We start from the raw sequence: 16,068 nt of genomic DNA on the forward strand, positions 1-16,068 counted from the left end.
AAAGTGTGTGAGAAACCTTAAAGCTTTCCCCTATATAAAATTCACTTGTAACTTTTTATTTTGTATCACATCATGGGATTATATGAGAAACCTTTACTTTTATCATTGTCTCAGAATTCTCATTTGCAAATGGATTTGTTGAATGGATCACTTGATCATCAAAACTTAATTTAATCTATGTCCAGGAGATCTGAATCTTTTATAACATTTCAGAATGTTTAGAGTGATTCAATGGTTTTCGCTGGTTACCTGATGAGATCGGTACACTGAGAGAAATCCGAAAAAGTTAAAATAACATTCCAGAAATCTTAATTTTACCCTGAAGTATTGATTCGAAATTGGTGTAAATATTACCCTTTTTAGGTGTATTAGGAGTTAAAGGTACCCTTTTTCATGTTAATTTTACCCTTAAAAAGGTGTAAAATTAACATTAAAAAATGTTGATATATTTTTACACCTAAAAAGCCTAAAAACTGTTAAAGTTAAGAGGAAAAAAAGTTAATCGTACCCCCGTTTTTTTCTCAGTGAAGTAGCCCCACCTCCCCCTATCTCAGAATTACAACATTTCAGGAGAGCCCTTTGGAGTAAGGGTTGTGCCTTTACATAGTTAAAAATGTTTTTAACATTTTACATGTAAAAATGTAAAAAATATGTAAAATGTAAAAAAGGAAACATAAGCATTTTTGATATTGATTACGAGGAATATCAAGAAAACATCCCTGGGAAAGCCATGAACAAAATTTTGTTATGTAAACCTATTGATGTGAAGTAAGTCAACGATTTTATACATATAATACATACTCTATGTGGTAAAACAACGGTACTATTTTCTAATTAATCGTTCTTCTTCTGCAGATAGGTATTTCAGAATGTTGTCTGTATTAAATCCTCAACATGTTAATTTTTTACCTTTAGCGTATAATAGAACCAAAATTAATATTGTTAGTAAACATGTAAAACAATTAGACATAAAAATACAATTTTTTCCACTATTCGCATATAGAGAAATAGTGTGACTTTATCAATCAATTTTTAAAATAAAAAAAAATCTTTTTTAATAATTTCTTATAGTAATATACATAGGCTATTTTTAACAGAGTTTGATATAATGACACGTAAAAGAACTTGTGATTTAGTGTATTTGCAACATAATTGCAATGTAAATATAATACAGTGATATATTGTCTACATTGTTGGTTATCATTTATCCAGAAATTTAAACTAAAAGAAAATTATTCAAATTGAGGAGTTGATCAAGAATTATTTAGCTGTTTTTATGCATTGAAAAGCCAATCAAAACTCCAGAAGATCAGGAAAAATTAAGGATTTTGTGTTACAGGGGGTTAAAACACACAACGCAAAAAATAAAGGCGCAATATGCAGTAGACTCTCTCAAATTCGGGCATATGGGACCGAAATGTCAGCCGAATTAGACAGAAATTCGGGCGACAAACTTTTTGAAATGCAACGATTTTTTATTCATGTGCATATAGATATTGAGTTTACACACTCATATATATCGTAAATTGCATGGAAATACATCAATAATGCAAAATCACATCAAAACTAAGGCAAACCATGCCAAATTTGAGCATATTTGATTCATTTGATAATCATAATCAAACTTGAAAAATGACAACAAACTTTTTTCAAATGTAACCGCTGCCCGATCTTAAAAGAGCCGAATTTGTGAGAGTCTACTGTATATTTTTAAATCAATATTTATTTAAAAAAAAAAACGATCATAATTGTGCATAAAACACGCACTACTTAAGTTAAATACGGTTGAAGTCATAGAACTGGCACTGCTTCTGCATAAAAGGGTTAAAATGATTTCGCGTGTCTATAATACACTCATAGCTTCAACGCGAAAAAGTTAGAATCGGAAATAAAGAACGCACAGCTGCAACACAAAACGGTTAAAATTAAATATAAAATCCTCACGGCTTTCGAACGAAACGTTTAGCAATTTAAATCGTTTTTATTCGGATTCTGTGCGGATTTCATTGAAAATAAATACAATATCGTAATTTCTGTGTGAATTTTTGTTTATTACGTTAGTCTCATTTTAATAATAAAGCATGATGATTTTTAGAATATTATCACAGAAACATTCATTACCACAGAAACAGTGTTAGCAAGGACACACTGATTCTCTTCATGAACATTGTTTTCTGGAATGTGATGTCTTGGACAATGTACAGTAGACTCTCGCTAATTCGGCTCTTTTAAGATCGGGCTACTTTTTAATTCGGGCAGCGGTTACATTTGAAAAAAGTTTGTGATCATTTTTTCAAGTTTGATTATGATTATCAAATGAATCAAATATGCTAAAATTTGGCATGGTTTGTCTTACTTTTGATGTGATTTTGCATAATTGAGAGATTTTCATGCAATTTATGATATATATATATATATATATATATCAGTGTGTAAACTCAATATCAATATGCACATGAATAAAAAATCGTTGCATTTCAAAAAGTTTGTCGCCCGAATTTCTGTCTAATTCGGCTGACATTTCGGTCGCATATGCCCGAATTTGAGAGAGTCTACTGTATATAGCAAAATCCCCCCCCCCCCAAATTATCGTTATGAAGAGAGAAGGAAGTAAATCTCAATTTCAATGATTTTTATAATATTGATGATTGGCAGAAACCTCAGAACAAATGGAAAACACCCTGAGCATGTAGATATAAATAGAAGTTCAAAAATTATTAATTATTTAGATGGTTACTATTATATTGGTTCAATCGGGTAGAAGAAAATTTGAATTGGGATTGTCAGTAAGTTTCATCATGCATTTTAGACGACAAGCTCTATAGCAAAAAGCCGCAAAATATTTTACTGATTACAGCAAAATCTTTAATTGAGTAAAAAATAAAAAATTTGAACTTGATATTTGAATGGTATCTATCAATTTTACATTTTTTACATTTTAACTTTACATGTTAAAAATGCAGCACATGTTAGATATTTTTTTTACTATGTAAAAAATGATGTAAAATGTAAAATGTCAAAAATTCGCCCAACCATGTTTGAAGTTAGCAAATTCCTACACTGAGAGAAATCCGAAAAAGTTAAAATAACATTCCGGAAATGTTAATTTTACCCTGCAGTATTGATCCAAAATCGGTGTAAATATTACCCTTTTTAGGTGTATTGGGAGTTAAAGTTACCCTTTTTCATGTTAATTTTACCCTTATAAAGGTGTAAAATTAACATTAAAAAATGTTGATATATTTTTACACCTAAAGTTATGAGGAAAAAAAGTTAATCGCACCCTCTTTTTTTTCTCAGTGTATGCTGCCCGTGGTCATGTTCACTGTATGAATGAAGAAAGATTCCCCAGAATAGGCAAGCCATTGAAAGGAGGCGAAGGCTTCTGGGTAGATTTAGAATAAGGTAGTTCAAATTCAGGATCTTGCCTTGTGTGGTCTCGGGATCGACCGCGAACATCTTCCTGAAATGACAGAGGATCGACAGGCGTAGGCTATTATGGGATGTCCTAGGCCCGCGACCCATATAGCTAAACAAAAAATAATCTAACAAAAAAAAATCATATTAATTTTCACTAAACTACATTTTAAATTAAATCGTAAAGATGTCATTCGAATACCTCTGATCCGGGTAAAATAGCAGACACTGTGTTATCAAATTATTCTAGTGGTGTACCTCAGTCATTGAGGCTCTGATCTGCCTTGGTGGAGAAATCTGAGGTATAATGCGAAGGGAAAAGATATCCAGTCCGAAGCACTGTCGACACAAATTGCCATAATTAATCGAATCCGATGACTATCATCAACAATAGAGCCACCCATATACGCCCTCATTCGTTCTCTCAGCTCCTTGCCGGACTACCTGGGATATACTTAGCATCGCACAACTTCCGTTTGCGCAATCTCCCCACCCGGATCCCCTTTCGCCCCAGTCGTAGTTCTTTGATTCCCAAAAGCTTTCACGGAAAGATGGGGCGAGAGATGTTGTAAATCTATTTCCGGATAGGATTTGCTAGCGACAACGAAACACGAAGCGTGGTAAACTCAATTAGTGTCAATTACTGATCAATATATTGATTTCACGCGGGAGGGAAGGGATACACTTGGGTCTGGTGAGTGCAAGAAGTGCTGGGAAAAATATGGTACTATCATCTCTCAGTCGAGAGAGATTGCAGGAGGAAAATGGGTTTTGCTTCGACATTGACTGACGGCATATTAAATAACATTCCTCATTTTGGAAGAGTGCGAACAAGACACGTGGAATCAGAGGGAAGAATTACATCCACAATTCTCTTGCAATTGAGCTTTTAGAGTGATTAAATTTCATATCAAACTTTCCATTCTCTCCCTTTGAGTACAATGCATAAATTCTGGGTAAAACGGTTCTTTAACAGTCAAATACGGATACCATAATAATTCAACGTTAAAATGAGTATCGATCCTGTTTGCATGGAATTAAAGTCTTCAATTAAGCACATTTAACTTAAGGAATTTGTTGTTTAGTATTGAAGCATTCTCGACTAAATTTAATCACAAAATTTTAAATAAAAGTGACTATAATTTTAATCACTTAAAAAACGTTAGACACACGGCAATATTTCAAGATTGATCAAATCTAACTCACGAATTTAAAAGACATTTTATAAAGTTTTTTTTTTCCATTTGGCCTCTCCGTTTTACAACCAATTTTAACTTAAATTGAGACTTAAAATTGTACAAACGAAAAACATTCACAGTATAACCTAAGACCCGGCTGTAATAGGTTAAAGACCTTTTGTATCAGAAATTGTGGAATATTCAGGGAAGAGAAATCCTTCTATCGGGGACAAAAGGAGCTCTCTCGGAAGCCAGAAAGCGACAAAACGCGCCAAAAGCAACTATTGAAAATTTCCTCCGGCACCAGGAAGTGAATTGGAATGGGGCAGATGGGAGGAAGGGTAGAGGGTGCCCTCGTCTTTGCATATTGTCACACACACCTTTCAGCGACACCAATCGAATTGCTTTTTGTGTATACAGCAAAACTCAATTTAGCTAAATGGGCTTCTCTCACTCGACTCAATTCCACGTGATACCGACGTCTGTGCCGATTCCCGTACCCATAGCCCCTCCATCCAGTGAAGCCCTCCATGGACAAGCCATTATGCAGTTCCGGGGCAGGGGAATTGAATTTGCCGCCCGTCGATTGCAACCGATGACGATGTCAAGCCATACAAACACTCAATCTCTCTCCCTGACCACTTCACCCCCCCGGTCCCGAAGCCAACCCTCAGTCAGACGCGATTTTCAGACACACCATGTCAGATGAGACGATGATTAACTTCCTGACAAGCACAACTTCATATTTTCGTCTGGCAAACATTACCCATCTCCTGGCCAATTTTGTAATTTCATCCGAGGAGCAAAGGGAAGGGCCATACTGCCTCATGCCCTCATCCACCCTTATAGTTTATTAAGTGAGATTTCCTCTTAGTTTTTGTGGCTTTTATACAAAATTCAAGACTCTTAAAAATCCTTCCTTAAAATTCAATGAGAGATTTGTACCTGTTCGAACTCTACCAAGAGAGCATTATTAATTTCTTAAGTTAAATTTGTCTAAGTCTTCCGGTCCTTGGCAGATCTAGAAGCCAAACTGTTGGAGATAGTGATTTGGGACCTTCAGTGGTCTCCCAAGTAACTCAAAGCTTGTTAACAACTGTCTTACCTCTCGAAAACTATGTTTGTAACCCTCGAAGATCTTGTTGCAGAGAATAAAAAGAAGCTACAAATGAATCAATCTCATTGAACATCTAGTCGAAACAACGGACAACCGGATTTATCGATTTCTTGCGGCCCGGTTTAGATTTGAGGATGAGGTATTTTCAGCAGATTCGCTCGCAGATTCTTTTAAGATCGGACCACGAAATAAAGAGATGTCGATTTGCAGTTTTCGGCAAATATCGGGTAAAAATTGCAACTTGGTGCATTAACTCCCTACTTCCCCTACCCTACCATTTCTTCACCATTTTGAAGATCTCCCTTTTTCGCTTTATCAAAAGTTCGGTCCCAATGGCATCAATTGAGCTTAATTTTAGTGTTAGAGCGTTCGAATGGTTAGGATAAAAAACAACTCATTTTTTTTTTAAATGACTAGCTCATGTTCTAATGGTAAATATAATATTTATCTATCAAGTATTGCAATATTAAAAAAAACTTTCCAAAGACGAGAAAATGCCAATTATGTCTGAATGAATTCTCTTTGTTGGCCAAACTTCATCAGGTAATGACATTTAATAGGTTTCGGGGCATGAAAATTGGTTTAAAAAAAAAACACAAAATACTTATAAATGTGAAAATAATTGATAAAAATTCAGTAATATAAGATCCAAAATATATACATTAGAGTCTCGCTATAAGCCATCGCTCTATAGTCCACAATTTATCGACCGTTGATTTCAAAACACTGATTTTAAGTTGGGTTATGTTTTTTAGTATGCGAAATTCATAATTATTTTAATATTTTTGGCAAACTTTATTAAGTAGTTGTGATAATTGTGATCCACAATGAAGAGAGCAAAGACAAGTACCACAATCGCAAAGAAAGTGGAAGCCGTCGAGCAATTTCAATACTAAAAGTCGTTGATAATTTTAAAAAATTACATGGACTATAGTGCGACCCAAGTGTCAAATTTGAAACCAAATATGGACTATAGCGAGACTCTACTGTAGTCGTAAAATAGTACTGAACGAACCATAATTTGAAAATTCAAATTTCACCTTAAATTTATTTTCTGAATACCTCTTGAAAGTTAAATAAAATTTTCTGAAAAAACTCATACTACTTTATTTTACATACATTGTTTTACTTATTTTGAGTTTTTCCAAAGAACATATCGCACATTGAATATTACAACGGCGGATCTTGGTTTTTGTCAATTTTGAGATATTGCTGTTTTCTGATAGGAAATTTATTAAATATTCATTATATTTAATAATCTCAACAACTTTGTTAGAAATATTTTTCATAATTTTGAGTATTTGTCAAGCTTGCAGAACAAAAATAGTATAAAAATGGCGTATAATTATTTCTCTGAGTGTTTTTAGTGTTACAATGGCGTTATCTGAGGAATCATACGCCACTATTCCACTGACCATGAATCCTACGCCACTGTATCACTAAACGGCATTCATTTTTTGACATTTCGAGGAATAAACAGTGACAACAATCTACATAGTTCTCTCGTGCAGTGCAGTGGATTGTTTTTTAGAAAGAAATTGCAAGATGGAAAAAGGTTTACAATGGACCACTGCCTCTAAAAGACACAAAGAAACGTGATCTTATTTCTTTGTGTGAGGGAAATCTTATTCCAAAAAAGCTCCACATATTTTATCAAAATCTTGACTATATTGTAAAAGTAAATATTCGAAACTTGACTTTTTTATATAAAAAATGTCATTTGTATATAGAGTACACAGAGATCTGAAGAAATGAAATGGATTCATGGGCAAATAAAAAAAAATATAAATAAAATACACAACTTTTCATTATTTATTTTTAATTTCAATGGGTCTATGATTTTTAAAATTAATTTATGGTCGAACAACAAAAGAAATATTGTTGAAATCCAATAAAAAATAATTCTATTAAAATTTAAATTACTAAACAAGAGGCGTACCTTAAAATCCTTGTCTGGATTTTTAGTATTACAGTGACGTATAATTTTGGCAATTTTGCCGCATAAGTGTAAAAGTGACGGATCATTTTTTAATTTTTTAAATAACTATATTTTTGGGTAATAAAAGTCCAATATTTCGAGTTCCACATATGTGCTCTATCCAGTGGAATCATATACAAACAATCTTTAAAATTTGTAAATGAAAATAAGAAAATATTATGAAATTTAGTTTTTGAGGCCGTCTCCTGAAAAATGCTGAAATCTGACATCCGCCATTGTAATATTCAATGTGCGATATGATTATTGAATGTTCTGAGTGAGACATTTGTGATTTGCTTATAATGATGTATGGTCTGCCGGGTTTCGCAGCAATAATTTTTGCCCGGTAGAATTTTGTGGCAAAAAACTATAAGAAAAACAGAAACTACATCAAATATTAGTTTAATTGATAAAAATAGTCATTATTATTCACAATTAAACTAATAATTTTGATTTATTCCAAATATTTTACAGAAAAGTATTCGCATGAGATTTTGGCGCGAGTCTCGAAGATGATTTTTGACATAACCTCTAAAACTACGTCATCACCAGTTGGTAAACTACCGCTAGAAGCACTAATATTAAGAAACAGCAAAGCATCCCAAATTGACGGAGTGCTCGAACCCACGAGAAAGAGCTGTCCATGTATTCTTTCCGTACAGAAGTAGAGTTTTGTAAGTAGAAAAGCCATTCGAAAATCTATTTGATGATCCAAAAGAGACTTTCTTACTTCTCGATACTTATAAGATATATATTATATTTAAAAGTTACTCTACTGAGTACAGTAGAGTCTCGCTATAGTCCATATTTGGTTCCAGATTTGACACTTGGGTCGCACTATAGTCTATGTCATTTTTTTTTAATTATCAACGACTTTTAGTATTGAAATTGTTTGACGGCTTCCACTTTCTTTGCGATTGTGGTACTTGTCTTTGCTCTCTTCATTGTGGATCACAATTATCACAACTACTCAATAAAATTTGCCAAAAATATTAAAATAATTATGACAAAATTTCATGTCGCAAAAATCATAACCTAACTTAAAATCAGTGTTTTGAAATCAACGGTCGATAAATTGTGGACTATAGAGCGATGGCTTATAGCGGGACTCTACTGTAACTCTTTTGTCAGCTTTCTAGTGTGATATTTGATAATTTTTCCCATGAGGTACATCCTGTTCGAATTTCGAAGTGCTCAAGTGTCAAAACGTATCGGTATTCACATTGTTGTGAGGAAAAAAAACAGAACAACGACGTTTACTGTTCTTTCCCCAGTATTTAATCCAGAGGTGTGCAAAAAACCGTTGAAACCGAATTAACGTCAAAATAAGTTTGCTCAAGTAGCGTTTTGGCCATTGCCGTACGTGTTTCATTTGACGTTTATTCGGTTTCAACGGTTCTTGCACTCCTCTGATTTAATCACTCCATACGCATTGAGTAATTCTTTTGCCAACTTTCTAGTGTGATATTTGATAAATTTTCCCCATCTTGTTCGAAAATTTAGTATGAAAATTCGAAATTGGATTTGAATTCGTCGAACTTCAACGACTTTTTGTGCAAATAGAGTTCCATTTACCTTTTATCCAAGACACTATTGGAGAATCAAAATCTACTTCTGTTTGGGCTCACTGAGCCCAAACAGAAGTAGAAACACTGTTAAGATTCTGTTAGAATATTTCACAAGGTATCTCATGATGCAAAAAAAAAATGTAAAAAAAAGTTTTTATTCGTCTTAAAAATGCGTTTGAAAATAAAATTTTTCTGAAGTGTCCCACTTTCCAAAGTTTACCCTGTCTTATATTTCGCATATTTCGTGGATACATCCATTTGTAAAAACAAAAGGATTAAATTGATCCGAATCTGATCCTTTTGCAAAGGATGGATCAAATTAACATGTTCTATTGTGATAAATGTGCATTCAAAGTTTGAAATTTAATTCATCCTTTGCAAAAGGATCAAGTTTGGATCAATTTGATCCTTTATTTTTACCAGTGTCATTTTATGCTCAGACTATTTCATCTGTGCGAAGTAACACTAGAACGTTAAATACTTACTAAATTGTCTTATTTACTGACCATTTTCATCAAAGTACAGTAGACTCTCGCTCAATCGGCTCTTTTTCAATAGGGCGAAATACTGTGTTGACAATTTTCATGTTTAATTTTATGAAGCTAATTTGCTCAAATTCGCTGTAGTTCTTCCTTTTTTATCGTGATCCTACGTGATCCTTTATAATTGAGGGCTTTTTGTGGAATTTACAAAGGCTTTGACGCCCAAAATCGATAAACCGCATGACATTTTGCCCCAAATGCCCAATTGAAAGAGAATCTACTATATACTGACACCAAACGTTTTCCACCTTGAAGCACCCTAATTCTTCCAGGATTCCAGCAACTGCGGCAAAAAACCTCTTGAAAAAAGCACTATGATTCACACTGTTCGTTCTTATTTAAGACACTTGATTGTATCTAGGACAAATGAAGTTTATAAATCCAACTCTAGAGGTGCTTAACCCATTAAGGACGAGTGGAACACCGATGTCCCAAAAACAAAAATAATTTTTTGACTATTTAGAAAGTTATTTTGTCCTCTAAGTAGTCCGAAAAATTAGTTTTTAATTTTGGGACACAGGTGTCCCATTCGTCCTTAAAGGGTTAAGCCTGAAATATATCAGGAAGCCATGACAAGAGTGTCACATTTAAGCGGAACATATTTGAAGTTTATTTCCGAATTTCGGTTCATTTTCGAACAGAAGTAACGCCGACATCGAAGTGAACTTGTGAACATGGGAATATGCTTAAAGAAGAAATTTTCAATATGAAAAAAATACAAATTTTAGCACTAAAATTTTTATTTTTGTTCAATAATATTTCTTTTCGATAATATTCTCTTTCTCTTGTTGACCTCTTTCACCTTTTATAACTCTCTATCCTTCTAACTTACAACTCTAATAATTTCCTCATCTTCAACGTTTCATATCATCATCATTCATAAGAGTAATTTTATTTATCATCATATTGAATGTATATATGTATAAAGTTACTTGAAATGTTTATTTATTATTTTTTTCCTCGAGAGGAAAATTTCTTTATATTTTTAATAAAATTAAAACTTGAAGAGGAAGAAAAATTAAAATATAAATCCTTATACGAAAAATAAGACAAGAATATTTTAAAAATAGTTTTTTTTTGCATCTTCTTCATAAGATCTCTAAATGGAAATAACTTCCATAATACATTTTTTAAAGTTCTTTTTGAAATATTTATAAAAAAAAAAAACAGAATAATAGTAAAAAAAAAGTAATGGAAAAAAGTGATAACATCTTAGAGATTATATTTATTTTGCATAAAATACCTAAATAATTTTTATATAATATTTTTTTTAAAGATAAAAAATATTTTTAGAATAGGAAATAAAATGGAAAATCTTTATATTTCAAAAGATTAAAGGAAAAATTTTACAAAAAAGCTCCATTTATAAAATATGTGGTCTTTTTTTTTTAATACAAAGCATTTTTTTTTCTTTTGGTCCAATCGATTCACTAGTAATTATATCAAACTTGTTCTAAATATATCTTCACATTCTGTAACTTTCCCTAAATATTTTCTCCTAAAATATCTTCCTCAAAACCTTCGTCATTTCATTTGTTTTTATTAATCACTGTTTTTTGTCCAATAAAATTCACTTGCAATAGGTTCATCAACTTGAATTGTAAATTTAATAATTTTTTCGTCAATTCTTCAAGAAAAAAAATATATAGAAACAATTATATCAAAATATTTTCATTCCCATCCCGAAAAAAAACGAAGAAATAAACATGAAACAAACTTGAAAAAGATTAAAAAAAAAAATTATCAAGTCCAATATAATTACAATATTACAAATATACTTTTCTTCTAAATTGGAAATACACGCAATATGTATATATAGGAGCTCTATATGTATAATTGCCTAATTGTTATATAGTTGTTCTCATTGTTATCATAATGTTTGTTTTTTCTCAATAATTATTTTATGCAATTGTGGTCTCACTAAAGTGTAGTAAATTTATATAAAAAATAAACATAATTATTGTATCTACTTACAATCCAATATTCCTCATTCCTTTCTTCTTTTTCTTTTTTTTCTTGCTCACTTCTACCCAATGATTTTCTTTTTCTCAGTGAACAGCATCAATGTCCCTTTGAGCCCTTGATATCTTCAATTTATCCTTTGGCGTCTGATTCTCACCAGATTCAAGAGCAAACATCTTCATCTTCTCCTTGAATGACAATTTTTCTGGCACTGTATCGTTGCTCTTTTGATTCTTCTGCTGTTGCTCAGCTAGGCGTCGTGTCCGGGGATCCCTGAAATTCAAATTTAGCCATCACAGAATAAATTTAAAAACAGGAGAATCCGTACAATGTAGAGAAACAAAAAAGAACAAAATTAGCACCAAAAAGCTAAAAGCTTTGTTAAATACTGATTAATGACAAACAGTATTTTTCCTGCGTCCACTGAGAGAGGGCAGAACTAGTACTGACAGAACATTTCAGGGAAAGGAAGTCGTCATTTTGGAAATATTTCAGGCTGTTTTTCATATTTTTACTGCTCGAATTCAAAAAGAGAGCATTTATATACAAGGAGTCCCTGAATTATGCATACACTAGATCCCGGCATTATGCACATTTTCGGGATAGAAAAAACGCGCGAAATGGCATTATCAAGAAAATTTTCATACACGTTAGGGGCTTTTTTTGAATAAATCGGCCGTAGAACGAATTTCGCGCGGAGTAAAAGTAGTTCAAAAAAAAAATTCAACTGTTTAATAGAAATACATTAACAAACAGTACTTTTTGGCCAGAGTTCTTCAATAAATGGTTAGAATATTTAAAAAAAAAAACAATTACCTTAATAAAAGAAATTAAAGTTTTATTCTGAAAAAGTAGCAAAATGCTTTCAAATTTCCCGCGTCGCAAAATAGTATACATTCAGGCGTATTTCGAAAATAAGTTCATAAATTGACCCCCAATGGTAGGCAAACTTGCATAATTGTATGTGCATAATTCCGTCAGGTGCATAATCCCGAAGGACTTAACGCCGGGACTGAGAGTGTATTTACAGAACCGAGAAAAAGCGCGTGAAACGGCTTTATGCTTACAGAAATTTGCATTGTCTCAGGAGACTTCTTTTGAATAAGTTACGAAAACGCCGTAAAATATGCAAAATATTACACTATGCAACAAATTGACAACTTTTTTTTGGCACACGGATCTCACATGGTACGTTTGGTAGAGTCGAGTCCCCTGATCAAGAATCTGTTCTGGTTTTTCTCCTATAGGGTGGAATCTACACTTATGGATGTTGTATACACTTATGGACGACGTAAAAAAAAATAAGTTATTACACTAAACAGATTTTTGAAAAATCAAAAAAAGTGTTAATTACAACATAAACTAATAATTTTATAACTTTCCGAAATCTGTTTTACGTAAAAACTTAAGATTCTTTCACGCTGTCCATAAGTGTATAGCATCCATAAGTGTAGACTCCACCCTACGTCACAATTTTCTTTAATTAATTTTTTTGTTTTTGCTATTTTGTCTCATATTATCAATTATTCCTCCGGTTCTAATGTACAGAACTTAATAAATGGACATCCGTTTGAAAGGTAAGTAGTTGTGCTTCAACTTGAAAATTATGTGATATTTTTTCAGAAAATCCTTGGGAGCAGAGAAACAAAATCAAACTAACATTTCTCAAAAATGACCTAAAAGGCAACTTTTGAAAAATCATATAAACTAAACTAAACTAAATATTAATGTACTCTCTTCAGCATATAATAGATTTCACTTAGGAAGGACTACAGTTTTCCCATAGAAGACATTCAGCTCCGATACCTCTAAATTTATAGAAGGTCTCTGAAAGTTAAATATTGTAGAACCTCTCACTTTGTCAACAATTATTCACATCGATGTTAGAGCAAGGCAAGAGCAAGTCTTGGATACACCGAGAAAAATTTGGATGGTATTTTCTACAAATCGTGTCTTTAAATTCTACAAAGATTTCTCAAAAGATAGTAGAAAATACCATCCTCCATAGAAACTTTCCTTTAGAATCTACCATCTTGACATTTTAAAATTTACTATCCTATGGATAGTAAATTCTAACAGCCGGATGGTAAAATTTACTATCCTCATTTAGATTTTACCTTGACCTCTCTTAGATTCTAATATCCGGGAAGTAAATTTTACTGGCCGCATATTAGATGTTAAAATTTAACTAGAAGACAGTAAATTTTAACGGAGGATAGTAATTTGGATTAAAATTGCCATCCAAGCCAGTAAAATTTGCCATCCTACTGTTAGAATGTCATTTTGGAATATCGTGGGTGTCGATTCAACCGTTCCCGATATGCTTTGAATACATTATAGCAATTCGTGGCGCAGCTGGAAGATGCTGGACTGTCATCACAAAGGTCGCGTGTTCAAATCTCGGCGCAGTCGTCAATTTTCACGCACCAAAATGGCTTGAAATACAGAGAATATCATCCAAGAAGGGCCCCAAGCCCTCAAACAATGGCCAAAAAGCAATGAAAATAAGGAAAAATAAATTTTTCCGACATTTTTCATTCTAATATCCGGCTAGTAAAATTTACTATCCTGCCAGTAAAATTTACCATCCGGCTAGTAAAATCTAACATCCGGGGATATTAGAATTTACCATCCGGATATTAGAATTTACTATCCATGCAATAGATTCTACAATTTTTGACAGTCCAATTTAATATCGCGTTTGCTGGGTGACTTTTTTACTATCCGGCCATTAGAATTTTGTATGGAGGATGGTAAATTTTACCATCCACATTTTTCTCGGTGAGAGAGGAGGCTTCCGGAAGACGAATTGCTGCTCCCGAATCCCGAAAACTTCGTGTTCTTATAATCGGCTTCAAAATCGAAAACCATCACAAGAAACCCCGACAGGGTTTCATATTCTTCAAGTTGAAAAATCATCCGAGACATACGAGCGAGAAAAAAACTTCTGAATGGAAAAATTTCAACAGACTGGAGTCCAAAAAATCAATCACATCCTGAAAGAAAAGCTTTCATGACTTGAATACGGAAGGCAAAAACATAAATAAAGGAATTTTAGTATTTGTTTCACAATTTCAATATTTGAAAAAAAAAATTAATGTCGAGTTCTACATAGTTATTTTCTAATCGCAGTTTCGATGGCCCTTTGTAGATTGCCACAAAATATTGTTTTAAGAATAATAAAATGACAGAAAAATAATAAAAATACAAACACTAATTTACATAATTTTTCAAGAAAATCGCGTGGAAAATATGATACGACCCCATAGCAAAAGAAAGCGGAATAGGAATAACAAGCGAAAAATTCCTCGGAATTTTCCACTATTTTTCCTTAAAAAATTCCATAGGAATTTTCCATAATACGTTCCAAGGAAAATTCAATGGATTTATGCTGGATTTTTTATATACAGTAGACTCCCCATAGTAAAATTCTGTGGAAATTCCAGTGGAAAACTTGCGTCCAAATTGCAAAATTCGCCGGAATTTGACGCAAAAATTCCACTAAGTTTTCCTATGGAATTTGGTGCCGGTAACTCCATTTGAATCTTAGCTCTCCATGGAATTTCAAATACGATATGCTGGAATTCCAGCGTTAAATTCCGCGGTGTTCCATGGAACATTTATATGGAAACTCACACGTGAAACGTCCGCGGGATAAGCTGGAAAAATCATATGGAAATTTCCACTATCCTTCCATAGGGTTTTATATGGTCTTTTCCACTTTTTTTTTTCGAATGTCAAACAAAAGAAATGGTGTTGTGATAACATGGATAATTTGTTTCCAAACTTTCCGCAAACATTTTTAGTGATTCATGTGGCAATTATAATATAATTAATTATGCGACACTGCGTTTCGTGTAGATAATAGTGAAGTGATTATACATTAAATAGGCCGCCAACATAAAATAATACTGTTTTTATGTTATTTAATATATATTTTAGGAAAAATAAATTTTTTTTATAAAATATTTTTTTATTGCTCAAAGTGTTAATTCGTTATTGCTGTTTTAGTAAAACATATTATAATCCTCGTAATCTTTGCTATTTCTTTAATATTCGTCAGTAAAATCATGAGGTGCATGTGACAGCTTCATTTTTTCTCCATTTTATTTTGGTGGAAAAATCCACATAAATTCCACGAGCATTTCCATGGATGTATTGTAATCTATATAAAAAATCCAGCATAAATCCATTAAATTTTCCTTGGAACGTATTATGGAAAATTCTTATGGAATTTTTTAAGGAAAAACAGTGGAAAGTTCCGAAGAATTTTTCGCTTGTTATTCCTATTCCGCTTTCTTTTGCT

General features: G+C 32.6%; 1 protein-coding gene across 19 annotated transcripts in view; it reads right to left on the reverse strand.

Moving 5' to 3' along the window:
* Nucleotides 1-11,102: 11,102 nt before the first annotated feature.
* LOC129808116 (afadin) overlaps nt 11,103-16,068 on the reverse strand; it is a 118,122-nt gene continuing 113,156 nt past the window's right edge. For all 19 annotated transcript variants that reach the window (XM_055857850.1, XM_055857854.1, XM_055857842.1 and 16 more), the window contains one exon: nt 11,103-12,035. In XM_055857850.1, coding sequence (XP_055713825.1) covers nt 11,849-12,035 — 187 coding nt within the window. In that variant the 3' untranslated portion in view covers nt 11,103-11,848. The remainder of the gene's footprint in view (nt 12,036-16,068) is intronic.

This window comes from Phlebotomus papatasi, chromosome 3, assembly GCF_024763615.1.
Source record: "Phlebotomus papatasi isolate M1 chromosome 3, Ppap_2.1, whole genome shotgun sequence".
Classification (NCBI taxonomy): Eukaryota; Metazoa; Arthropoda; class Insecta; order Diptera; family Psychodidae; genus Phlebotomus; species Phlebotomus papatasi.